Here is a 26,272-nt window from a genome sequence, read left to right as displayed (position 1 = left end):
TGCCTGGGCGTCTCTTAGGAACTTAATACTCCACGAACATGACATCGAAAAAAATAAGTGGGTCTTCTGGGTTAATCGGAAAATGGGTACCTTGCCTTGATCAGGCCGCTGGGGATTATAATTAATTCTGCTATAAGTTGATAAGAAGAGGTGTGGTGAGTTGTTTTTAGAGTGTTTTAACAAGTCTAAAGGCTGGTTTATATTGGAATACACGTTGAAGGCCCTGTAGCTAGAGCTGTATCATACAAGTTCGTTTAGTTTTGTAAACTATTTCATCTATTATAATACAAATAATATTTCGATGAGACTCATTCTTATGTTTCTAACAAGTTCAAGTTATACAAAAATGTGTCATCTTTTTGATTATAATAGTCTTATTAGGTATTCTCATAAGCTTTTGTCCTATAAAATCTTGCTAAAAACGGGTATTGCAATAAACTTTACCTAATTTCCCAGTCAGTCATAACCATAATCTGTCACCCTAGGTGATTCAGTGTCCACACTCTAGAGTATTGTAAATCTTTTCTAATCTTTTTACTGTCCAACCTGTCACCTGTCCAACACAATTAGATGAGCACCTGAGAAATGTTTCTACCCGCAGCATTCATAACCCACTTTCCCAGCCACAAAATCCTTTCTAATTTAAGCACCTCTAATGGTTTGATCCTTTCACTTTAGCTATACGGGGATTCGTGATATGGGTTTCTCATGCTGAAAATGCCAACTGGAGGGCACGACTCGTGCCGGGGCGTTGCCATCAATTATGTCATAAAGAAATGAAAGCGAACTGGAAATGTGGATCCACTCAAAAATTGAACATCCAACGAGCTCTGTCACTGCGACCCATCTACATATATCTAAATTAATTCATAAATTTTAATCAAATTCTATGAAAAGCGAGCGTCCAGAGCGGGTTTTTGGGTCGCCAGCGAGACCAGCAATAAAAAAACCTCGTTCACCTTGAACTGAGCTTCAAATCAAACGAATACCAAACAAACATTTTTTCGGCTGCCCCATCAAATATTTTTCTGTTTTTTACATGACACCCTACGGGTGTGTATCTGTTGGATACCATTTAGTAAATGGGGGAAAAAAAGTGGAAGATGCTTGCTAATTGACAGGTCTAGCGAAGCTTCAATAGATACAAACCACAAATTAAATAAATCACTTTTTATTTGCAATGGCAAGAGTACGATTTATTGCCTCACTGAGACGACGTGTCAAGCCAATCGTTGTGCAATTTGCCCTGTCATTATGCACATTAAATGACTCATTTGCATATGTTGCATAACTCTGATGTAGATGTTGCATCTGCAACTCTTCAACTCCTTGGACGACTGAAATATGACTTCAATCTGGGAAGCCCAACCCACGCATTCTGGAAATCAATTCCAAAAGGCGGGGTATGAGACCCTTTCATGTCTGCTGCTCCTTTTATGTGGCATAAAAAGTAGACACATACAAGCCTTATCGAGCCGCACACTCTCTAAGTCGAGGAACTGGTTTTCAATGGCTGCCCGGTTAGGATTGTATTGGAATAATTGCCGGCCGGCCGGCAACAGCTTTTCGCACATGCACTTATACAATATACTATCTGTACAGTAAGGGGAATAAAGTTAACCTAATGGTGTTTAAAAAAAAACTTTGCAATATTTATAAAAATTGTTTTAAATTTATATCCTCTGGTATGCAAGTGAAAGTTTTTTTTAAGTTTCACAAAAAGCTAATATTTATATAAATGTTTTATTTTTGTTATATACTCGTATTCAAGACTTATCTTATTTATAAATATTGAAAATATATATAGATAATATATAGTTTTACATGAGTTTAAGAACGAAAAGTTACCGCGTTATTATGAATTAAATATTTCAAAGATTAATTATAAAAACAAAACTTCATGAAAGCTAACTTACTGATGGATAACTTTTCATAGAAAATGTTCACCCCAAAATTAACCAATAAATGGTATTTTCTATAAAAATAGTTATAACTTTTGAAATCTTCCATTAAAAAAAAAAACTAACTATATAACCACTTTAGTGTGGGTTGGTTAAAAAATTGCCGGCTTATGTCTGCCGATTGCCGTTGTGGTATTAAAAGATAACGCATTTGAGACACCCAACGCAACATGGCTCACGTTCAATCTGCGAGACTCCGTTAAGAGACTCAAAAGTGCATTAAATCAGCTACGTTCGGGTTCGGGACAAGAAAGTAAGTCAGTAGGCGTGTAGCGTGGGTTTCTGGCGGGTTAATGGCAATGCAATTGAAGCCACCGGCCGATCCCCGCCAGAAACGGAACTATGTATCTGGCATTAATGCAACTCTCTGGTTTTTGTTTGGCTTTCAGGCCAACTTCGCTTCGGTCTTTTTTTGGATTTCTTTCAACCATTTTTCCTTCAATCTTTTTTTATACATTGTTAAAAGACTGAAGCGAAGAAAGATGGAGAGCAGCTCTAGACAAATGTGCTGAGGAATTTCTAGCTTTGGTAGGTAGCTTTGGCCTGCGTGTGCCTTTAACATATTCTTGGAAGCTATCCAGGGAAGGAAGAATGGGACTGGGTCTCAGACATGACAAATGTTTGTGCAGAACCTGAAGGTATGTACTCGTACATATTTACTCACATTTATGCTAATGAATGTGGACTTTATAAATTTTTAGCGAGACTTAATGGGAAGTCATATAAGATCAAAAACCCTGAGATAGAAAACATTTATGAGACTAATTTGTTAATTGTTGTTCTCAGGACAGAAAGTGCTCATATTTGTTTAAACAAAATTTACAAATAATATGCAATTAAAAATGAAACCATCATAAATCAGCTTGCAAGACCTTTTCTCTGACAATTACTTGACAATGACAAACCCCGCAAACAACCTTCAAATTGCACGCATTTAATATCTGGTTTATCAAAAATCTCTGAACAACTTCTCGTTCATTATTCCCTCATAATTACATGACAAATAAATGCTTAAATAAGCTTATCACGCTTAATTTGTGATTTTGTATTCAGAGTGATGGACATGTCACGCCCCTTAACCCATTTTATTTCAGTTTTTGGCAGACACAAAAAAAAACAAAACCTCTCACGCTTGGTTTATCAAATGCAAATCTATTCGTCTATGCAAATTCCAATGCCATTTGATGTAGACAAAAGTCATTGGCAGCGGTCTCAAGACGAATGGCGAATCGATTGAGACGTTTCATGGATAAAAAGATAGTTAGATACGTAGATAGACTAGACTCACCTTCAATAGGTATGAATTAATCCAATTAGTGAATGTCTTCTTCTGCACACGTTCTTGCTCCTCTGAAAATGTAAAGAAAAGAGAAAATAAGATAAATGTCAGTAAATGAGAAAAACATTTCTTTCATTTTCGATTAATTGCTGGACAAGTGTCGGCAGCCAAGAAAGGCGAATCGGAGACATGACGATACTAACAAAGATACTGAAACCCAACCGATAAGATACATTTCTTGGTATCTTGGCACAGGTTGTATACTCGTATAAATACCAGTTTTTTTTAAGGTTTTCATTTCAGTTTTGCTTGCCTTAATTGAATTATCAGTTAAGTTGGTGTATAAAACGAAATTAACACGATGACATCATGTTTGTTGACGTGATATTATCACTTAAAGTTTAGAGTTCAGATTTCTTTGCCTTTTATATTACCTAGCAACATTTTTCTAGCAAACTTTTTCATGAATATAAAAACCGAAATTGTTTCAAATTCTTACATATTTCTTCCACTGAATCATTTAAATATTAATGTTAAAATATAAAACCCAACCCATAAACAAAACAGCTCAAAATATTCCCCACATTCGTTGACCCTTTCCGTGCGTCAAAAGGTAGACCGCAATTTGTAAACACGAAAACTCCGATTTGCCAAACCAAATATTTATTTTCTTTTTTTTTTTGTGCCTTAATTACCTCAATTTCATTCTTTAGCCGACAAATTGAGAAAATAAACAAAGCTTTGAAAACATCAATTTGTAAACAATTATAAAAATATACACAAGAGAGTGAAAATAAAGAAACGCATTAAGCAGAGTCATTATGGAAAAGTGCAACCGAAATGGAAATGGAAAAATGGAAAAATTGGAAAAAACGGTAGCCAGCAGCTGTCTGGCCATAATCCCACTGTTAGCTCCAAGAATACTTGGCCCAGTGCGTGGTCTAAACGAATTCTGGCATTTGGCCAAACGCATGCCAACAACATGAAACCAAAATAGATTTCCCGCAATAAATATGAAATACTCATTTTCGAAAAAATGGAAAATTTCTACAGTTAAACGAGCGAGGAATGCTTGGAATAAGAATTATTACATAAAATAAATCGACGCAGTCAAATGCCTAGCCAATTAACAAACAAATTTATAAAGTAAGAACAGCACACAAATTGTAATTTGAAATGATTCGCTCAACTTTTCTCTTGTATTTTCAATTTTCATTCATTTTATTGCTGGCCAAGTGACGCAATTTTTGAAATGTTGACAAAAGATTATTTAAATAGAAATTAGTTCAAGGTTGCGCAATTTGCAAAGCAACTGAAAGTCGTGTCTATATACTCGTATATATATTAATCTTTCGAAAAGCGAAATAAATTATTTAGCCAACATTCAGGCAAGTGCAAAACCCACAATTTTGTGCAATTTGGTGAACTTGAGGCAAGGTAAAAACCAAATCAAACCTAATGGCCATTTTAATGGCTCTTTCAGACAGCTAAAAATGCTCTAATGGCTTGTAAAGATACGATGTAGCAGGTCCCCTAATAAATTAACACAAATGTGGCGTTTTTTCTATTTAACTCTTAGGGTGCCAAATAAATTTTGTAAAATGTTTGAAAGCAAACAATATAATAAACAAATTTTGTAACTGCATTTAGATTTGAAAGGCTTTAGGTTACCGCATATATTTTTTAAAAAGCGAACTCATTTTATAGACTTTTGCTTTTAATATAACCTGTTCTTATTGCTTAAATAAAAATTAAAATCATTCTTAATTTAGCCAAAAAACAGGTTTGATTTCATTTTAAGTTGAGTTACAACATATTCACCTAATTCTTCAATAAAAAAGGTATAAAAGCTTAAATTACAAATTGATTTCTCTTCTAAAACAAACTTTTATCCGATTTATAAAATATATTTTTACATATTCTTGTTATAACCAAAAAATTAAGTTGTTTTGCTCAAAAAACGTTAGACGCCTCTCTAAAGACTCGTTTGGAGTAAACCTGATATTTTTGGTAACAAATCTTAAATGTTTTTAGCGAATATATTAACTGAACTACCGCATTTGGCTTACTGAATTAATTTTCTTTGAAAAACTAGTTGGTACTATTTTGGTCTTGACCAAAAATAAATGTATATCTGTGACACATGTTGATTAGTTAACATTTTAGCTGGCCATAAATCATGAACTTTTTTTGTTATTTTTTTTAGCCAAAACTTTTTATCAGCAAAAATATTTGCAAGCTATGGCAAAGATAAGAAGAAATGCACTTGAAATGTTGGAATCCGATAAGGATTGTTCAGTAATGTAGTTGCGGGTCAAGCTAATCAATTTTGTTTGTACTTGAGAGATAAGGCATTCGACTAACTAATAAGCAAGTGTTTTAATAAATGCTCTTACTTTAAAAAAAACCTTATTTTTAGTAAGAAGTTTATGGTTTTGGTCTTGAAATGATGTAAAACCAAGATTTTTTATGGAAAAGTAAACATTATTTTTTTCACAAACATTTTATAATAATTTAAAAACCTTTTTTAACCTTTTTTAGTTTGTAGAATAGTTAATAAGATCCCAAAAAATCACTATCCAAAAAATAGTTAAAAGTTATTCAAGGAAACCTATAGTCCCCACTTAAGCTCAAAACTAATAATAATTGCTCAACTTTGAGTGTTTTTTTCGTTAAGTAATGATAGAGATAGAGATAGAGAAAAAACAACAAATAAAAAACAAAATCAAACATTCATATCAAAAGTAAAAGCCTAGAAAAACGTGTTTGATTTAAACACCGCATTAGGCGTAGAACAATTAACAAGGGGCAGAAATCAGGCCAGGGAGTAACGTTCAAGTTGAATGACTTTTCAGATTCGTTCATTTCAATTTCAATTTCCATTTCAATAATGATGTATAAAGTCTGATTACAAGATCGCCAGAGGGATATAACCATTATAGATTCTTCAGAAATGAAAACAAAGAATTCCAAAAAGAGTAGTAAATTGTTTTCTTCTCCTTTTTTCGGTTGTCGGTTCTTTTTTAGTTTATTTTTTAAACGGCTCAGTCAGTCAGTGAGTTAATGATGGTGATTATAATGATAAGTCGGTAGATTGTTATTTATGTTTATTTCGGCGTTTTTTTTTGCTATTTAATGAAAGCGTCCAAAACGTAGTGGAGAATATAGAAAGAAAACTGTAAAAAAGAGTTCTTGGCTAGAAACTTTTATGAATGAAACCTAAAAGCTTTGCTTTCCGTTAGTAGTAATTACCAATTACTGAAAATATTAACAAAAAAGGTAGGTACTTTTGGTTATATATATTCCGCTTCTGTTGCCCGATTGTCTGAGTTGGCCTAGTTACAGAACGCAAATAGAAAAGAAGCTAAAGAGAACAACAAAAAGAAGTGTTCGGTAAAAATAGTTTATTTACTTTCACGCATAGCTAATTGTTTGGGTTTCCCTACCAAACGGAAAAAAAAGGCAATAAAAAACACCAAATACGAAAAAATGTTCCTCTACATTTGCATAAACAAAAGGCAATCGTTGAGGGCGGGGAGGGGGTCTGAATTCAGACGATATAGAGCATATGCTGGGGCCTTTTCAACGGAAGTGCGTGAATTAAATGTTTGGGGTTTGGCGGCAGGGGATTTCCGAAATACAAATTGTAATGTTTATATGCTTAATTATTGGGGTTACGTATCATTGGCTAGTATAATTGATGTTCATGGTAGTCTATAACTTCAGCTCTCTCAAGTTCCCTTGAAAACCTCCCTCAAACCTTCTTTATCTTCTAGGAAATGCCTTTACTATCGCACATTCTTTCACTAAAAACCACCGAAATATTATCTTAGCTTAAAATGTCTCTGGCATATTTGATTATACTCCAAAGTGCAAGCCACTCGATAAGGTTTTACCATAAACCAACTAACAAACCACTCAAAATGTTGACCTTCCCCATCGGCAATCAACCATGTGATGATCACTCCAGCATAGGCGGCTGTATGTACGATTATTATATCAACTGTTTAAATTTCGTTTAAATTTAACATTTCAACAGAATACAGTACAGTGGAAACCAGTGAGGTGTGTCCGAATGGCACTTGTTGTTGTCACCTGCGGCGACAAGTGAGCAGCAAATATGTGAGGAAAGCCTGCATAAATTGTTCAAGAGTCTTAACTTAACGCTTCATTGCCTTCGACAGGTTGCTAGCCCCACCCACAATCTATCCATCCATTTAGTAGTTCACAGCTACTCGAAAATATTAGATGCAAATATGATAGACGAGGATTCATACATATTCAAAAAGAGTCAAGTGCTGGGGATTGCGTCATAACTATTAGTATATGTACTCTGCTTGTTTACCAAAAATGTTTATTTATTTTTGTCATTAATACCGTTCACTAAACCAGCAGCAGATAACCGATAGCCAAAAAACTGAAAAACTCAATGATTGAGCACCTAAAATGTAAAGATAATAAATATGGCAAGAAGAAACTACAAAAACGATAATTTGTTTGGCCCGAAAGAAAAACGCAAAAGAGGCTTCTAGAAGAGATCTTCAAAAGATCTTCTGCCCACGAGCAGAATTCTAAATTAAGGAGGAGGAGGTAGAATTTTTAATTTCTTTTCAACCAGATGATCAACATCTGGATGGGGAAACTGCTCTGCTCCCACATCAAAAAATGTCTAAAAAAAAAGTACTTTATGGGTTAAGAGCAAACTTGTGGGTACTTCAAGTTCGGCTTGTACTCGTATGTAAACTTGATTCGGTTCTTAACTTACAAACCTCAGCTTGAATTTCAATGCTAGGCGCCAACTTCTCTGGACCGCATTTTAGGCATCACTCAGAAAAGCCGCCAAGCTACATGCCCTATAAATATTCTAAACTGACACATAGTCACAATATCAGAAACTATAAAAAAATCCAAACGATGATCTCAGTTGTACGGCTGCTGTTTAGCTCGTTCCGTTTGCATGGATTACTTACAATGACAGGTTTTCAGAAATCGTTAGATGCCACTTTGTTTTAAACAAAATATTTTCATTTTCATTGACCAGAGCATTGAGTATCTCCCATAAATCATCTTCATAGTCAGATACGGCTTTGAAATGCGGCTTAATGAAGCTCAATGGCTGATATACCGCAAGCCACTATATCATAAATATTGAAAGAGTAGTAGGTTTTTGTAGGGTTTTGTAGTTTGTTTTTTGCACACCTATTAAAACGGCATTAATGATAATTGCTGGGAAAGTGAGGACATTTATTGAAACCAAGTCAAAAGCCAGCAATCAATAGTTTACTATATACTATATTCATGTGACTGTCATCAATTAGTGAACGCTTGACGTACTTTTGCTGGCTTATAAATTTATAAAGTGCTGTCCCCCATCTCTCTCTCTATATGATATATAATAGATATATAGTATAGTATATGTGGCTGGGCCTGCCAATATATGTTATATGGCACAAATTTGGGGCAACATTTTGCTCCTTTGTCAAACAAATTTATCGAAGCAGTCGAAAAGTTTGCTGAAACACGCAACATCAAAATATTTGACAGCAAGCCGTTATGCTGACATTGACGATGATCCGAGAAGAGGAAAACTAATACTTTAACTCACGCAAACTTGATTTATGCTCACTAATTGTCATATGAAGACATCTAACGAACTTTTTAGGTTTTACAGATACCCTAAAAAAGCGTTGATTAGGAGTTTGGTTGGTAAACAAAAGGGTTAAGAAAGACATGGAAAGCAAATCGATTAAAAACGAAGTAATTTCAAATTTCTATCACAAAATGCTTTTAATTATCATAATTGCTGCACTTGACCTTAATAAGAGAATATATACATATATGGATAATCCTTCAATCTCATTCAGCTAAATAAAAACCCAACCCAAACGGCAAACATGAAAAATCAATTTCCATAAAAAATTCCTCCTGCGAATAGAACTTTCGCCGATAATCATCATATATTAAAGATAATGCACACAAACTGCTCGCATATTAATAATACAAGCAAACGAATGTCAGGGCGTATCTATAGATACAAATATATATAGATATGAAAAATATTTGCATATACTATAAGCAACGTCAAGTGCAGCCCAAAAAAGAAAATTGTTCTAGTCATTCTGGGGGACAGACTGTTCGATCCACTCAGATCAGAAATTTTCGAGGAGGGACAGACGACAGACAGCCTGCCAGACACTTAATTGGTTGTTGTGCTTAACATAATAACAGCCAAGGAGGAGGTCACATAATAGAAACCAATCCCAAACCCAATCCAAATCCCATCCCATTCAGAAACCTATTCTTCAGGGGTAGTTCGAGTGCTTTTGGCTGCCAATAAATTCCTGCCAAAGGAAAGAGGTAACAAACTGCTTGCCAACAGTCGATGTGGCGAATACATAACAAACGCACTGTGCGCCAGTATATAAATAATATAAATCGCCAGATACTATAGAAGTTCGGGGCGCGACCAACCGACCGACTGACTTATAACGACGACAGCAACAATAAATACATCCAGCTAAACAAGTTAAAGTTCGTATATTGCTGCTTCTCGAAGCGATGGATGATGTCATTTCGGCAGTTTTATTTTTTTTATCGATTGTTTTTTTTTATTTTTGTGTAATAATTAATTAAGCAAACTGACTGTATGTAACCACAAAGTACCGCCGACTGACCTTGACAATCGATAGGATCTTCGAAATACCTTTGCTTTCTCGGCTTATAAAGGTGTTCGTTGTGTAAACTGAGAATGAGCGGAATATCTTGACATTGCCATTTCCGTTATCTAGAGACCACAGGTGGGTAGGGCTATAAAGTTTGGCTGAGATAAGATCTGGCTCAAAATAGGCTAAATGGGGATTAATTTTGCTAAATTGTAGGAGATAATTGTACACAGAATGGAGACTTGACGATAAATTCTTGGAAAAAGTTCTAACTAACATTTTTGTGTAAATATTAAAAGTTTTAGTTTGGTCTTCGACTAAAAAGTTAAATATTTTCCAAATCAGATAAAGGTTACGAAAAATAAGAAAAATATATGTCTAATAGTAAAAAAAATTTACATTTTCTTAGAATTCTTCAGTTTGGCTTCAATCTTCAAACTTGAAACTTGGTCCCCTACCTCATATTTTCCCAATTATTACGATCTAACCCATCCCTTATTCCCCCGATTTTTACCTCGTTTCTCCTTGATATGGCTATCGTACTGGGAATTGCTGCGGGCGTAGTTAATAGACGCCATAGTGGACTGGAACTCCTGGTATTCCTGTTCACTGGGTGATTCGTTGCTGCGGCCACTTTGCGTTGCCAGAGTCTGATAATCCTGGCGCAGACTCTTGCTGAAAGTGCCGATGCCACTGAGGGCGTGAGCAGCTGTCGCGGATATGGATGCGGATGGGGTCACAGATGCGGATACAAATGCGGACGCGGATGCCGGTGTGGTGGGGCGCGTGGGCGTGGACACAATCACTATACTGCTGGCAGGTCTGCCCTCCGTGTCCGAATCGTTATCGATGTCGATGTCGTTGTCACTGGCGTTGGATTTAACGGTACGTATCTGCGAGATATTCCCGACAATCGGCGACGTTTCGATTACTTTGCGCGACGTGGACAAGGACGAGGAGGAGGATAAGGATGATGCGGACTTGGTCGTTGTGCTGGTTATCGTTTTGTGGCTTACAATTTTCCGGGGCTCTTCCGTCGAAGAACCACGCAATTGGCACGTTGCAGCTGGACTAACTTGAGTTTTCGGACCCGTTTGCGGTTGCTCCTTCGTGCCAATTGGCGTGGATGTTAGCATTGTCTTCGTGGTGCCGGCCAGGTCTAAGTCCCTGGGCCTTTGGGGTGTTAACTCGCTTGGGGTGGTATGGTTGCCGCCACCCACCTGGACAGTTGTTTGCTGGTACAAACGCCGGCGGGGGTTGCTACCGCCGACGGTAATGTCAATGTTGCCGGTTGCCATGGCCACTTCCTGCCGACCAAACGACAGGTCGGTTTCGTCCCTCGTCTGGCTATCCGCCTCGGTTAGTTCACTTTCCTGCTCCAGTTTGATTAGAATCCTTCGTCCGCCGGCGGTTAGATCCACGCTCCTCGGTGGCGTCACACTGGATCGCTCACTGGAGTAACTTGAACGCGACCAGGATGGTGAGTCCCTGGGCGATACATAGCCCTCGCCGTGCCGATAGATCTTCTCCTCGGTGTAGCCGCCATCGCTGGTCATCGAGGAGGTGATGATGGTCCTCACTCCGTCCGCCGAGGGTACCTCCCTTACAGTTCGTTCTCCTTCGAGGAAGCTTTCTAGCTCCTTGATTTCCTTTTTCTTGGTTCTACGAGTGGTTCTGAGGGTCACATTAAATGGGGCGAGATGTTCCTCGACATTGCCGTGATCTGCTCCAGGACTCATGCGACTGGTTGTGCGAAGAGTCACGTTGAAAGGACTCGCTACCTGATCACTGGTCACCTCTACACGACGAGGAGGCGTTGTGTGCCGGAGTTGAACCTGCTGGAAGGCCAGCTTGGCAGCCTCCGCCTCTGCCAGGCCACGTTGCCTTTCCTGCCGTAGTCTTCGCTCAATCTCATGAACATCTATCTCGAAGGGATTCTCGGCATCGTACTCATCCTGGTCATCAACTAATCGAAGCTCATCAGAACTCTGCTCTGCTGGTCGCTTCACGGGATTAGAGCCATCCGACCAGACCTTTTCGTAATGGGCCACCTTTTGACGCAATCTCTGCTGATTGGGCGATGGAGCACTCGGTTGCTCCAGGACAAACTCCTCCACATTGGAGCTACTCGAGGTGGTCAGGGAGGTGGTAATGGTCTTCATATAAGTCCTCGTCACCGTCGATGTCTCCAGCTGTTGGCTCTCCTGACCCCGAACCTCCTCCTCCTCCACCTGCTCTCTCGAGGATTTCTGCTCATGCGCACGACGTCGACGAACAGCTGGAACCGGAGGCACGTCATCGTGTCCTTCTCCTCCCCCGCCGGCATCTATGCTTGTTGGATCCTTGTGCTTGGATCCTGGTCCTCCACTATCAGCCATAATGGCATTGATTTCGCTAATAGACCCTCGTCAAGCCAAATTGTCATCGGTTACGAGTTTTCCTCAGCCCTAAAAACCAGCCTTTAGGTTTGTCCTTTTTTCCTGAGTTACTCTCCTCTTTGCCTTTGCTTTGGTTTTCCACCAAATGCAGAATTGATTTTTCTCACGCAACGCACACACACACACACACCGTGACTTTTCACCGAATTTTCCTTTTTGACCAACCCTTGAATGGCCTTCAGTCTATTATTTTTTTCGGCACACGTAATTCAACTTGAATTTGCCTAAAAGCAAACACGCTTCCTCTTCTTCTTTTTATTATGCTTAACACTTTGAAGCTTTGGGCTTTAATTCAGGGGACACAATGCCAGCCTGAGATTATCTCACGCGGTTAGGTAAGAAAATTTGTATTTCTCTCGTTATTCTTCTCACTGCCCCATAAAAGATTCGAGAATTGGGGTTTTTTGTTTTAACTTTTATTTTTTTGTTTTCTGCTTAGCCTGGTGGGCAGCCGGCTATATCACATTATTGCCCGGCGACTTTGTCGCTCCGCGATTCCAATCCGCTGTCGTAGAAAGCCGGTTCGATACTGAGCCCAAACCCAAAAGCGTTCAATATGCTACGCCTTGTCCAGTCCAAAAAGCCGTGAGAGAAGAGTCAGCTCAGCGTACATAGTAATCGTAGTAAAGCTCATGTTACCCAGAGTCTGTGTGTTGGTATTTTTCTTAATCGAGAGAGAACTACACTGGCAATCTCAGAGAGTATTAGAGATTGAGCGAGAGCACACGCAATATTTTGTACGACTTTTGATTGATGTTGTTTACCACTCCAAAGAGCACATACTCGCCGAGTTTGCACAGACTGGTTGTTATTATTTAGGGTCAGTGGCGCAGTAGCCGGCTTTTTGTAAAAGGGATGGGGGATTTTTGAAGAAACATTTTTGAGTTCCAAGTAATGAAATATCATTTTACAAGGTCAACGTTCTTGGTTTACCTTTTTTCAACTATTTTTGAGGTTTTATAACTTCTGTGACTCTTAAAATGTTTTTTATGTGTTTTTTTATTTAAGGTGAATAAAATGTGAATATTTAGATCCCTTATTAGAATATCTTCCTTATCATTGTTACAACTTCCCAACATTGGATTCGTAATTAGTCATTCCCCCTTTTAATTTGACCCATAAAAATACAATAAAATTTTGAATTCCCCCACAACGCAAAAAGCGCTCAACTTTAAAGGGTGGCAAAATATTGAATGATAAGCGAGCGAATATTAACAGTTACTCTTAGGTCGCTCAGAGAAACACCGCTCTCACTGTTAACTCTCTCCAATAGATTTGGACTCTCTGCTCTTCTGCATGAATGGGTGGCATTTAACAAGTACTTTGGGTCTGTAATTGTAAACCTTTTACCTTACACCTTTACTGCGTGACATCATGGAGCGTGAGAAAATATCAATTACACAGCCCTTGGCTGGTGGTTGTTTATGCTTATATATGGATTATTATTAACCCTGATGGATCGTTTTACAAATATTCACAAAATCCGCGATTTGAGAGAGGCCTACAAAATATAGGTCAGCGCATGGCAAAGCTCAACTTACAGCGGCACTTAATGAAAGTCATTCATGAATTCGAAACCCAAACAAATGTTTTTTAGCTCGTGTTTGGAGCTTACATAATCACAAAAAATAGAGAGAAACAAACGAGTTCGCCATGTATTTTTTGTAAGTCAGACTAGACTAATGACGTCACGGTGTGGTGATTGCATTGCATCTGATATTTTTATATGTTTATTGTGGTCTCACCGAGAAGTTGGCCCTGAGATATAAAGTTGCACTTCAAATGGCCCAAAGCAATTTGCTTGCAACGCAGTTTAATTTGTTATTCATAGGCAAATTCTAATTCAAAACTGGACAAAGGTCGACAGATTTTAATGAATTCGAAAGTAATATGCTTTATGTAACTTTAACTTTAACTAACAAAACTTGTGATATTGAAATTCTTATTAACCACTTAAAAGTATCTATCAATAATAAAACTATATACTTTTTTTCCATGATCATTTTCAAATCTATTATAATGCCTAAAAATACTGGACCACACAATCGACCACCCCTTATAAAATCATGTACAATATTTGTAAGACCATCCATAAACCAAAAGTAAACATTGGTGGCAAAAACAGCTGGCCGCCCCCAAAAATAGTGCCACCTCAAAGTGGCGTCTACTTGAGGGAATTCACATGTTAAAATTTATTTTACAGCATCATTTTGTTTACGAGCTTCGATGAGTGTGAGCCACTGTGCGGGCTGTAAAAATTTAAAGTGGCAGCCACTTGAAAGGCCAAGAGTAATTCGGTTGTAACTTAGATACGTAAAGACATCGGTTTCCATTAAGAAAACAAGAAAATTAAAGAGTTGAAGAATGATTAATTAAGGAGAGTGTATAAATTCAGTTTAAATTTTCCATATTAAATTTTGTACTACAAAATTCCTTCAATAAGTTCTCTTCCACCAACTGTAACCTTGAATATAGACCCATGATTCAGTTGCAATTGCATATATGTACATATATATTTCCTAATTTAGAACATCTATATTTATAATCTATCTCCAGCAGCCAATTCGACTTTTGGCCAAACATTATTTCGCATAAACAAAGGTTTCCGTTCGATTTTCAGCACTTTCAATGCTATTTCTTTTTTTCAAATCTATATATTTGATGTTTCCTCATTTAGTTCACACCTAGCCATAAAGTAGCTCAGTTTAATGGCAAGGCAAACGAAAAAGACTTCTTGATCTTCAAATATTGACTCAAGGCATCACAATCGCTTCTCTAAACAGAAATTCATCTAGTGGAAAGAGCCAAATATATATATTTCTGAGCTTCAAGGCATTAGTCAGAGGGGCAATTAAAAATATGTATATGAATTCCTTTTAAGATCAGCCAATTTGGTTTATTTGCACAAAAATTAAGCTATGTAAACGATAAACTATTAGCCATAAATATTTGAGTGCACATACGTTTAAGAGATGACCAAACCTCGCAAAAGTCGAAAAGCAATTAAAAACCAAAAAAAAAAACTAGGCAACTGTCAACAATTTTGATTTGTTTGATTTGAGGCATTTGCATACGTCTAGATATCATCATCCATGCCCGATATCTACGTGCGAAAAATGATAAAATTAGTTTCGAGAATTCCCTATTTATAGCTAATTCTACATCTGCATATAGAATCAGATATATATATATATGTAAATTTCTCATATGTTTCCCATTTTGTTGAGACGCGTGGGTGTTCGGGAAAACGTTTATTGTAAAATATATATTTTCCACAGAAACGAATAAATTATCAAAGATTTTAGCTTAAATTTTCAAATGTGAATTTTTAAGATGCCTTTCTTTTTGTAGTTTATTGACAAGAGATTTGTTGTATTATATAAAATCATTTAATAGGGTGATATAAGGCACTTAAAACATGACAGAGGATTACATGTTTAAATATATTTATTAAAAGTCAACTTGAAATAACCTCAATATATCTATCATTTTGAGTTTATGATGCCAGACAAGTTGCAAAGATTTATTAGAGGTAATTAATCATTTTGAATGTGGGAGAAAAACCATTATTACAGTTTACAGATTTCAACATTTTCTCAGTTTAACTTATTGTTTAGCTAAATCTGAAAGTCTTCCCAAAAACATTTTCCAAATGCACATATTTCCCCATCATTAAAACCACATAACCCAACGTGGATGTTCGTGTACATTTTTCGTGTATTATGAAAATATACAAATGGATCCATGTGCTGTAGAAAAAAACCAAATCACAGAAACAAAAACAGCTGAAAATCCCAGAAAACTCGAAAAAAACTCTATTTTTAATCGCATTTCCCGCCGTGACAAGACAAGTTCGAGTAGAGCAAGCCAAAATCAAATAAAATAACTAAAAAGAAAAATGTGGCTAAATTTGAAAATAAACCAGAAAGCAGGGCGAGAAAATTAGACGAAAATAGCACAAGGGACGGGCTCCTTGAGATACCTATTTCATGCCAAACAAGCATCTAAAAATAGTTTAGCCCAAAATTGAATCAAGATGCAGCCAAGTTTTCTATTTTTCCTTTGGGAAACTTTTCGGTCAAAGTAGACAATGAAAATGGGAATAAAATACAGACAGAACAAATGCAGTTTATAAATAAAATAATGAAGCCATTTCCACTGTGACATCAGCACCGGACCCTGGCATCATCACCATTGGAACATGAAAAGGCATTCAATGCGTTGTGCTTCTGTCTATAAACAACTTTTCCGAATAACCCCACATTCATAGCCAAGTCTATAGTCTACAGACTGGTTGCTTTTCAATATAAAAAGTGATCTCATTGGCCGTTCCACTCATCTGGCTAAGTACATTGAACAAAAGGCTTAAAATCAGAAACCTCGCCTATCGCTTCTATACAAAGTGCGATCGCACGCCATTCAATTAATTATATTGGACATGTGCCACACATTGTGGCAGAAAGGAAATCTGATTTTTCTATTGTCCTGAGTGTTTAAAGGCATGTCATTTGATTAGGAAAACTATTTGAAAGCAGTTAAGGTTTGAAGTGTAACTAAAAACTAAAACAGGGTGGTAAGGTAACGTTGGTTTCTTGTAAATTTTAAATCAAAACATTCTCGTTTAAGATATTAATAAGAAGGAAATTGAATATACATATAATTAATATATATAAACTGTTATATTTTACAAGCTTTTTTAGCTAATAATTTCTTGCCAAGAACTCTTACTTTTTAAAATGATACCAAAAGTGCTAAAATATACAAATCATTTAAGTAAATCCCCCAATAATTTAGATTGACTTTGCCAATAAAGACCCACCCTCATATAGTCAGTGCAAAATATTAAATAACAGATTATCTCATTCCCAGCACTTGCAAATTGTTAGAAAGCACATAAATATATATATATATATATATATATAAACTATATATAAACAACAATTCATCGATTCATTTGGCATTCGATGTGTTTGCTCGGTATTGGCAATTGCAATTTGCACGATTGCCAAAAAATGTATATTCCGTTTCCATTTTGGCGACAACATTATGTCATTACCTTTGGCCAAGCGCACCTAACGGCACAACAAATAGGCAAAATATAATGTTCGAACCAAAGGCCTTAACAGAAAAAAGCATCTAAAGGTGAATGAGAGCCAAAGAATCTGGGCCATAATCTACTTTCGAGCGATGATGTCAGGAATCTGATGCGGATACGGCGGCAGCGGAGATTCAGTTGATACAGAGATGACGGGGGACAGTGGGACTTTTGCGGTCTCTGGGTCAAGATCGGTTGACATTTTACATTCGCTTTTCCTCTGATTCAACAAAGTTCAATGCTTTGCCAAGAGAAAATCAAATAATCTACACGTTATTTGTGTGCTGAAGGGGCGTCCAAGTGATAGGTGATTGTCACCTTAAAAAATTCTAGAGTTCCGGTGACTCAGCTGCACTGAGAGAAACAATAGTGAAATGTTCTATATTTCTTAACAAAAATATGGTGAAAAATCCTAACAATATTAAAGTAAAAACTGACGACCAATTTCTTACAATTTAATATTTAAAAAAAAATTTTTGTTTCCTGTAAGATTTTCCTTTTTAAAGTCCCAATTTATTGCTAGTTAGTTATTAATGAATTATTTTTTATATTTTCTTACAAAACTCACCTTGCAACTGTAATATCGTCATCTGATATTCGGCAAGCTTCTCGTCGACGTAGTCCTGCGATTGATTTGCAATAATTTCGGCTGTCGACGGGCCGAACTCCTCTTCGTCATCGTAAATCACATAGGATTTAGGTTGCGGAGGCTCTAGCGGCACGCCCACAAAATCGATCTGATCCTGGGCCAGTCCGTGTCCTCCGTGTTGTCTCGGTTGTGGTGGGATCACCGGCACTCCCTGCTGCTGCTGCTGGTAAAATTGTGGTGGAGTTACTCCCAAAGGTTGGTATTGATGGTGCGACAGTGGCGTCTGTCGATTGCTATAGTTGAAGTCCGAACTCGGAGTTTGGCAGACGATGGGCGATGGTGTAGGCGACAGCTGGAACGAGCTGGTCGGCTGGGCTCCATACGAGTTCTGGTGCTGCAGGGGAGCTGGACGATAAGGGCGTGGTGCTGGCGATGCTCCACCACTTGCCACTCCACCATAGTAGCCACCAACAGGTGCTTGCTGTTGGAAAGGAGCCGGTGATTGGTTACCACCTGGCCACTGAGGCCGTGGATGGGGTATATTGGTGCTCCCGCGTTGACCCCTCACTTGGTTAATAGGCGCCGGCGACATGGCATGTCCATAGGGACGTGGTCCCGAGATTATCGGTGGTGGACTAGGCGCCGTTGTCCACGGCGATGGTGGACGATAAAGAAAGGACGAGGGCGATGGAGAGGCGGGATTGTGGGCACGTGAATTCCAGCCACGTGGTCCATTCCCATACGGCGGCGGTTGCTGCCCAGACATTTTCGCAGCAAGCGGATCAGACGATGATCGAGATCTTTGGGTTTTGGTTTTATTTCGAATTTATTTTTGGCTATTTTTTCGCAAAGACTTTTGGACGGGGGTTATGGGGCTTAATTTAACATATTACACTGTCGAAAAAATAATTTAAAAATATATTACTTTATAGATTTATTATATTTTTTAGAGTTGACGCATTGAGATACCCTTTTTTGATATTTATATGTCTTCAATAAGTTGAAGTTTTTTAAAGTTTTCACTGGCGCAAAATTTGGTTTGTTCTTGGGAATCTTAGGACGGTAAATACTTTAAGATTTTAAAAATGAAAACTATTTTACATATTTTAAGTAAGCCAAGAACTTTTTAGCACATTTTTCCTCATCCATAAAAACTGTGCAAAATCATAAATCATCTCTTGTTCATTAGCCAAAACAATCACCTGAACAACCAACCCAATTATGTCAAGTGGACCAAAAACTAGAAGAAAAGTCAAAAAACCTAAAGAAACATAAATAAATCATGACCTATTCTTGAAAACTGGTAGGCAACTAATTTCACCAGACTACGCACATAGTATCCGCATATAGGAAAGATATAGATTCTAACGGAAGTGGTCTAAACATTTATACAATCTTTAAAAATGGGGCTGACGTGAGTGTGCGGCTTTCAAGTCTCCGTAGAGTGTTTTTCAGATAGTTGTCACATATATTAGTTTAAATATATATATTTATATATATACTCGTACATGTTCCTGGCAGATAATTTACAATGCATGAACATATTAACATTATGCTACAGATCGAAAGAGGCAGGCAGTCAGGAGACGGAAAAAGTGGGCATTTTGAGGATTAGCTGCTGTCAAAATTGTTTGAAGGCCCCAAAAGTCTATGATATATTCTTGGCCAAGTGTGTGTGCGTGGAAAACCTTGAAAACGTCTCAAAACATTGATTTCATATTGGATGCTGCGTGAAAGTGAAATTAGCTGAATTTCAAAAACATTATGTACTGAGAGCTAAATTGAAATAATTGCTTTTCAAGTGAATTTTGCTGAGCAGAAATTAGCTTGATAAATAAACAGAAATTGAAATTAATAGTTAAAAAGTTTTTTTTATTGTTTGAAAAGTTAAAAGCTTTCTTCGAAAAATAAACTATGTTTTTGGATACTTAAATGTTGTATAATATTAGAATCTAAAATCAATATTAATTTTTAAAAATTTTTGAATAAAAAGAATCCTTAAAACCATAAACAATATAAATGTCTTAAGCAAATCAAATAAAATAACAGAATGATTTTTATTATGGACTCTGCACTGAAAATATATTTGAAAATCTTGGTTGCTCATATCATGTCCTCACTGTTCTCAGTTCTAGAACAATTCCAGAATTTTAGCACAATTTCGTTGCCAAAAAAAAATGGTTCTTCATCTGCTTTCGATATTTCAGTTCCTTTATGGATTCTCCAAAAACAAAACCAAAAACTGCACAGTGTAGGCGGGTTTGGAGGTATATGAGTATTGGTGGATCCACCATCGGGGCAGCACTTTAAAAAGCACACGTCCCCCAATCCCAATCACACCACCGCGACGTCGAGGGAAAACTCATGCAGACTTTTCACTTTGCGGCGGCGGTTGTCGGTTGCTTTCGAATTATTCAAAAATAGAAATGAACTCAGTTCGTTAAACTTTCGGTTTTTGTCGGTGGAAACCATGCCGAGAGCAAAAAGATGCAGCCTCGCATGCTTCACTTTATTCTGGGACCACTTTAATTGCCATCCGCTTTATGGGATATATCCCACTTTTGATATCATCCACATTCTATCGATTATGGTTCACCATTTTATGCATGGAACACTTTCTATATTCTTTTTTCGTTAATTTTTCTCAAAGCACCGGAAAACGTGGAAAAACACGTTTTTCTTTTCCAAAGAACACTTCACAGACAATTATGTAATCCATTGGAAAATTTTTGGGAATTTTTTTCTGAGCATTCTCAATGCGATCTTAATACACATGGCACGCCAATTAATTTGTAACATTACACACCGTAAATTCGCTTTGATTTTACGCCAGAATTCTTTGCGCGAACAATTCCAATTTCAATTTCTATATATGCGTATATATAGAGACGTGTATATATGCATGGATAGCAGGAAAGAAGACTTTTCAATGAAGAACTTTTTAGATGTTGTAGAGGAAGAACCGAGAACAACACTCGACGAGCACGAAACACTAACTGAATTGGCTCCCCACAATGCCAGGATGAGGCAAATCGTCGACGATCTTTTGGTGGAAATTTTCGAAAATTTTCGAATCGAATCGGTTCGGGAATTGTACACGAAGAATAATTCTCTCAGCATTTTATACCGGCTTTTCTTTCTGTGGCGCCTGCTAGTGCTCTTTCTTTGGTTTTTGTTTACATCCCTTCGTTCTAAACAACTTTTAATTGAGAGGAAAATGTGCGATTAAGTGGCGCACAAAAGCTTTGGTGTTCTTTCTTAAAAGAATTTGTACTTGTGAATCACGCGAATTTATATGAACTGTATATTACAATATCAACTTTATTTATTACCAATATTTATTTTATTTTATAACACTTTTCTAATTATAAAATTAGGATCGCCAAATAAAAGTTGGAAAATCTAATGAAATTAGATTTATTATGTATTAATTTTTTTTTAATTTCTTAGTTTTTTGGTTAAATGGATATTAAAAACAAACATTGTTTTTAAATTTAGATGACCTACTAAGAAATTGTTTTTAGTTTCAGATTAATTCAGATTATCAAAATAAAGAAGTTTGTTTTCTTAAATAAAAATACCGTAAACAATATATTATTTATAAATGTGGATGGAAATAAACTAATTTAACGAATTAAAAAAAAAAATAAAGGTGAAGAAACTGTCAAAAAAGTCTATCAGGGATGAAAACTTTCAAAATTGAAAACTGCCAGTGTGACCACAGAACTCACATTGTTAAATAACATCTGTACTGTTAGTTCGGGGTTAGCTCTCTGTTAAACCAGCTGAGAGGCACAGGGTGTTACCTGTCAAAAATACATTGTGAGAACAAATTTGTGGTAAAAAAAAAATGGCAAGCAAGCAATTGGTAAACAATTTAGCCAAAATCGGCCGCTCTCGCCAAAACTGGATGTCCCCATTGGCCACTGTCCGCAACTCCAGCTGTCGCAGCGACATCGAGAAGGTCACACACACAGGACAAGTAAGAATAATTGAGATTTCGAATCCAACCATCCTGCGATTACGCAAACATTGTCTTGAATATATACAAAAATATTTAAATTTATATGAATTTTAGGTGTACGACAAGGATGACTACCGCAATGCCCGTTTTGTGAATGCCAAGCGGTATGTGAACGAGAACTGGGGCATCAAGCTCATCGAAGAGGTGCCACCCAAGGAATGCACCGAACGCGTTGTCTTCTGCGACGGAGGCGACGGTCCTTTGGGTCATCCCAAGGTGTACATCAACCTGGTGAGATTTATTTAACTTACTGTCTGATATGAACAGCTCATTGGATCTTATCTTACCTTCAGGACAAACCCGGCAATCACATCTGCGGCTACTGCGGTCTACGCTTCGTCAAGAAAGATGATCACCACCATTGAGGATCGAGAGTGGCCAATAGCTAATAGCTTGTAAAGCATCTTAAAAACCTGTCTATCCTGTTGATCTAGTTTAAACCGAACTAAACTGAATAAAATTATAACAAAAAAAGTTAAGACATGGATAATGCAGTCAGTAAGGAGAATTATATTTCTTTCATTTAAGTGAAAATTAGGAATCCTTGCATGGATCATCCCCAACACCTTTACCAAAATCAGACACCACAATTTATTGCACAACACTTTATTTGCATATTTCTTGAATGATAACTAATGCGTGTAAGCATTGTGTCCTCTTTAAAAGTTAAAAGTCTGATCAAAATGAACCTAAGCATTAAATATTAGTAAAACTAATAAACAAAAAACCGAATTGTAATTCAAAATACTGTGAGTTGAACTCGACTGCTTGGGCAGAAACCAGATCAATTCACCACACGGGTGTTTAAGCATATAAATGTATATATAGTATAAGTAGAACTAACCAAATTAACGCAATCGTAGATAGTACATATATAAAGTTGATTTGTTTGCCTGGTAAGCGGTAATGTATTGTATAGTGGTTTCATTTTCTTTCTTTTTTTTCGCTGTTAAATCACTACGGGCACTTTAGATGCTGACGATCGCAGCATTGAGACACAGATAGTACCACGAAGAATCAATACAATAATACAATAACTGCCGCCGATTTCTGGCGATTCTTTGTTGGTTGTTTCGTTTTGGATGCCAGCGCTCTGCGGAAATGGAGTAGTCGACTATGAAGTCGCCTTACCAGACCGACTGACCTGCTCCTGTTGCTCGCAAAACTGAAAATCACACGTTCACACCGCTCAACACGAGCCATCTCTGATACCAACTCCATCTCCAATCAACGGGAGTTCGAGCCTGACCTGCAGAGAGCCCTGGATCTGGGAACTGAAAGTGCGGCGCCGCCGGGTTGGTGCGCCTGTCTCACATAATATATATGCCCAGCTAATCGCTGGTCAATAAAATCATGGTCAATAATCGTCGTCGTCATCTGTTGTCTCAAGTGCGTTTCATCTAAAACACCAAACACTAAGGAGAATGTAAACTAAAATGTAGTAGGTTCTAATTTGGATGTTGTGTGGATGCGGGACTATGTTGCCGACGAATCGCTTTAGCCTATCTTCATACTGTTGCTGTTGTTTCTGTTGCTCCAGCAGAGATCGCTTGTCTTGATTGGGGCAATAGTTGTTCACCACTGGTCACCAGAGGTTCCGTGGCATGGCGTAGCCTTCTTTTGTCACGAATATGTTACGTTCGCCATGGGCCACTGCCACCTCCTTCTGCTGCTTTCCACCCAATCCGATCGTTGCCTCACCGCCATCGTGGGTGACAATAGTCTCCTTACGGCCATCTATCATCTTTGTTATAGTGGTGGTCTTATGGCCAGAAGAATCCTGAGTCACCTTGGTGGTCTCATAGCTTCCATCCGGTTTGCGCACCGTCTTGGTCATAACGCTCTGGCTAAACAGCTTGGGACCCTGCAAAAATTGATCATGAGTTAAAAGGTTATACAAATATAAGTCTATGATCTCTCCCACCTGATAGTTGCCATCGAATACCCCACCGAATGGAGTCATTCCACTGCGCGGCAACATCGGGGTCATGGGCGTCATGATGTCCGGCTTGTTGTTTATCGGGGGACGCGGCGGACGGGTACACGACTTGCTCTCTCCATCGGCTGAAATGGTTCCATGGATCCGACCCATAATTATCTCCTCATCCGTAAGCTTGGCTCGTTGACAGCCCTTGCGGTAGCCATGCTGATTCGATGGCAAAATATTGCCCATTGCCTGGTCGCCAAGATCTAACTTCTCCTCCGGATTCAAACGCTGGATAAGCGAGTGTAACTGGTCGGCATAGATCCTATAAATAATATTAACATTAAATCTGGTCTAATGTGTATATTGTGTAAGATTACTGACTCGCCATCCAAATCGGTATCCAGGGACAAGTCCTTTTGCTGCTCAAACTTCTTTAGGATCTTACTCTCAAAACCCGGTTTCAGGAAGTCCTCCTTCAAGTCACGCTCAAAGCCATCTGGATAATTTAAATTTTATAGAAGATATTAATGACAAGGTAATTTATGAATGTTTAGTATATAAGTGTTAATATTAAAGTAATTGCTTTAAATACTATACGATTTATGGATTTTGTGTCACTTGGAAAATGGCATTTAAATTGACCAATTACTTATGTTGACTGTGAATTCAAGACAAGTATTTGTGGTAGTTAAATATGTATTGATCGATTTATATTTACTTATAAAAAAATCTCTTCGGGAATAAATTTTCCAATCAGATATTTTACCAAGTGACCAGCCATAATCCTTGGATAGTTCCGCTTACCTTCATTATCGTTAAGGGACTCCAGAAGACGCTGCAACTGGCTCTCAAAGTGCTTCTGCATCTCCAATGGACTAGTGAAGACCTGGAAGGCGAACTTCCGATCATCGTCGAAAAGTTCGTCATCGGTTTCGGCTTCCTCAAACCATTGGGGCTTCCGGAACTCATCCTTATTAGAAGCGGAAACCGAAGAGCTAATAACAGAGAGAATGACAAAAAAGGAGGGATGAGATTAAGGGATTTGAATTCCAACCCTCGGGTGTTTCAATACGCAGCCTCCGTTTTCACAGAGAGAACCGGGCGCTTTTCCCTTCCATGTGCGTGTGTGTATCCTGCTAAAAATGTATCTATCATGGCAGGTGCCTGGTTATCGATCCGTCTTCGCCTGAAAAACGCCGACGTATTCTGCTGATGGGGCCCCCTTAAAATTTTTACACTATGCCCTGAACTTTGAGCGGCCCCCAAAACTTGCATAATATCTACAGTTCCAACCATATAGTACTCACTCCGGCTCCTTTTCCGCCTCGGAATTGAACATTTTCTTTAGAATATCCATAATCTCCTGCTGATTTGCCGATAATCACTTGAAACTGAAATGCCTGACTGAGCGCAAACCAAAGTGGTTTAAGGAAAACTAAAAGAACCAAAACGACGCGATTTCCAACAAATCCTTGGCTTTATTTCTTCGCACGCCTATTTATTGTTTATTCGGGAATTTTTTTGCATTAATTTTCTCACACGACCGAAAAACTGACAACAGCTGACGATTCGAAGGGGTGAATTCGTGACACGAGATGCCAACAGCTGATGTTAGATTACCCACTGTTAACGCTACAAAACTTTTCTGTTAATGGCACGTCACGCTGTTTAGCTTGAAAAAAAACCGTTACATTGATAAATTTAATTTTATTCAATTTGAATTTTTCGAAAATTTTCCATGAAATATTTGTCGGGGAGCATATAGTTTTAACTAAAAGGTGGGTGTTTTACTTACACCAATAATATATTTATAATTTAAAGCCATCAAGTACCTATTTTTATTCTTTTACTTACTTAACAGCGTATTAAAACATAATTTACCAACGTTGCAAATATTTATTAGGTTGATTTTAAAGTTAAAATAAAACCTAATGAATCTTTAAGACAAGTTACAAGTTAAAAGTAATTAAAAAAATTTTTTTTTAAAGAAAATGTAATGTTAATGTTAAAAAATCCGATGCCGGCAAAATTAATTTTTTTTAACCATTTAGCAATTACCTTTCTAAACTGCGCAATAGGCAATCACTTACCTTTAATATTTATATGATATGAATATTGAGCTTTTGCCATAACGCAGTCAATCAATTAAAGCTTTAAGATAATTGTTAATAACTTTTATCTTATATATGTTTTTATTTATATATGCATGTATAAATATATGTCTATACTATTACAAAGTAAGAATTACCGATAAGCTAATCACCTCTTAACCCAATATTCCCAATTCCCAATCATCT

The 26,272-nt window shown here is 37.4% G+C and overlaps 4 protein-coding genes across 4 annotated transcripts in view; 1 reads left to right on the top strand and 3 right to left on the bottom strand.

Moving 5' to 3' along the window:
- The window catches only part of LOC108102515 (nesprin-1), a 52,558-nt gene extending 38,641 nt beyond the window's left edge, over positions 1-13,917 (bottom strand). The window contains 2 exon segments of the mRNA XM_017207551.2: positions 3,250-3,311; positions 10,417-13,917. Of these exon segments, the coding sequence (XP_017063040.2) occupies positions 3,250-3,311; positions 10,417-12,280 (1,926 nt within the window). The 5' untranslated portion in view covers positions 12,281-13,917.
- A 3,847-nt stretch (positions 13,918-17,764) lies between these two features.
- LOC108102514 (extensin-3-like) lies at positions 17,765-18,790 on the bottom strand. Its single transcript, XM_017207540.2, has 2 exons — positions 18,004-18,790; positions 17,765-17,784 (listed from the first exon to the last, which is right to left on the bottom strand). Exons 1-2 carry the CDS (start codon positions 18,788-18,790, stop codon positions 17,765-17,767), a joined length of 807 nt encoding a protein of 268 aa, XP_017063029.2.
- A 3,025-nt stretch (positions 18,791-21,815) lies between these two features.
- On the top strand, positions 21,816-22,556 carry LOC108102661 (NADH dehydrogenase [ubiquinone] iron-sulfur protein 6, mitochondrial). The gene is made up of 3 exons (XM_017207800.2): positions 21,816-22,006; positions 22,103-22,279; positions 22,342-22,556. Exons 1-3 carry the CDS (start codon positions 21,875-21,877, stop codon positions 22,411-22,413), a joined length of 381 nt encoding a protein of 126 aa, XP_017063289.1. The 5' UTR covers positions 21,816-21,874; the 3' UTR covers positions 22,414-22,556.
- Positions 22,557-22,638: 82 nt separating this feature from the next.
- On the bottom strand, positions 22,639-25,558 carry LOC108102660. The gene is made up of 5 exons (XM_017207799.2): positions 25,283-25,558; positions 24,780-24,970; positions 24,357-24,471; positions 23,973-24,297; positions 22,639-23,912 (listed from the first exon to the last, which is right to left on the bottom strand). Exons 1-5 carry the CDS (start codon positions 25,330-25,332, stop codon positions 23,634-23,636), a joined length of 960 nt encoding a protein of 319 aa, XP_017063288.2. The 5' UTR covers positions 25,333-25,558; the 3' UTR covers positions 22,639-23,633.
- Between the last annotated feature and the right edge of the window lie 714 nt (positions 25,559-26,272).

The sequence above is a fragment of the Drosophila eugracilis genome, unplaced genomic scaffold, assembly GCF_018153835.1.
Source record: "Drosophila eugracilis isolate 14026-0451.02 unplaced genomic scaffold, ASM1815383v1 contig_1197, whole genome shotgun sequence".
NCBI classification, from domain to species: Eukaryota; Metazoa; Arthropoda; class Insecta; order Diptera; family Drosophilidae; genus Drosophila; species Drosophila eugracilis.
This window is presented reverse-complemented; position numbering and strand designations above follow the sequence as displayed.

Excerpts from the sequence above, each read along its gene's own strand:
- LOC108102514 (XM_017207540.2), bottom strand. The coding sequence starts at position 18,790 with ATGTCTGGGCAGCAACCGCCGCCGTATGGGAATGGACCACGTGGCTGG. Across the intron at positions 17,785-18,003 it reads GACGATATTACAGTTGCAAG|CTGAGTCACCGGAACTCTAG; the intron begins GTGAGTTTTGTA and ends CTCTCAGTGCAG.
- LOC108102660 (XM_017207799.2), bottom strand. The coding sequence starts at position 25,332 with ATGGATATTCTAAAGAAAATGTTCAATTCCGAGGCGGAAAAGGAGCCG. Across the intron at positions 24,971-25,282 it reads GAGGCGGAAAAGGAGCCGGA|CTCTTCGGTTTCCGCTTCTA; the intron begins GTGAGTACTATA and ends CTCTGTTATTAG. Across the intron at positions 23,913-23,972 it reads TATTCGATGGCAACTATCAG|GGTCCCAAGCTGTTTAGCCA; the intron begins GTGGGAGAGATC and ends CAATTTTTGCAG.
- LOC108102661 (XM_017207800.2), top strand. The coding sequence starts at position 21,875 with ATGGCAAGCAAGCAATTGGTAAACAATTTAGCCAAAATCGGCCGCTCT. Across the intron at positions 22,007-22,102 it reads AGGTCACACACACAGGACAA|GTGTACGACAAGGATGACTA; the intron begins GTAAGAATAATT and ends TATGAATTTTAG. Across the intron at positions 22,280-22,341 it reads CCAAGGTGTACATCAACCTG|GACAAACCCGGCAATCACAT; the intron begins GTGAGATTTATT and ends TCTTACCTTCAG.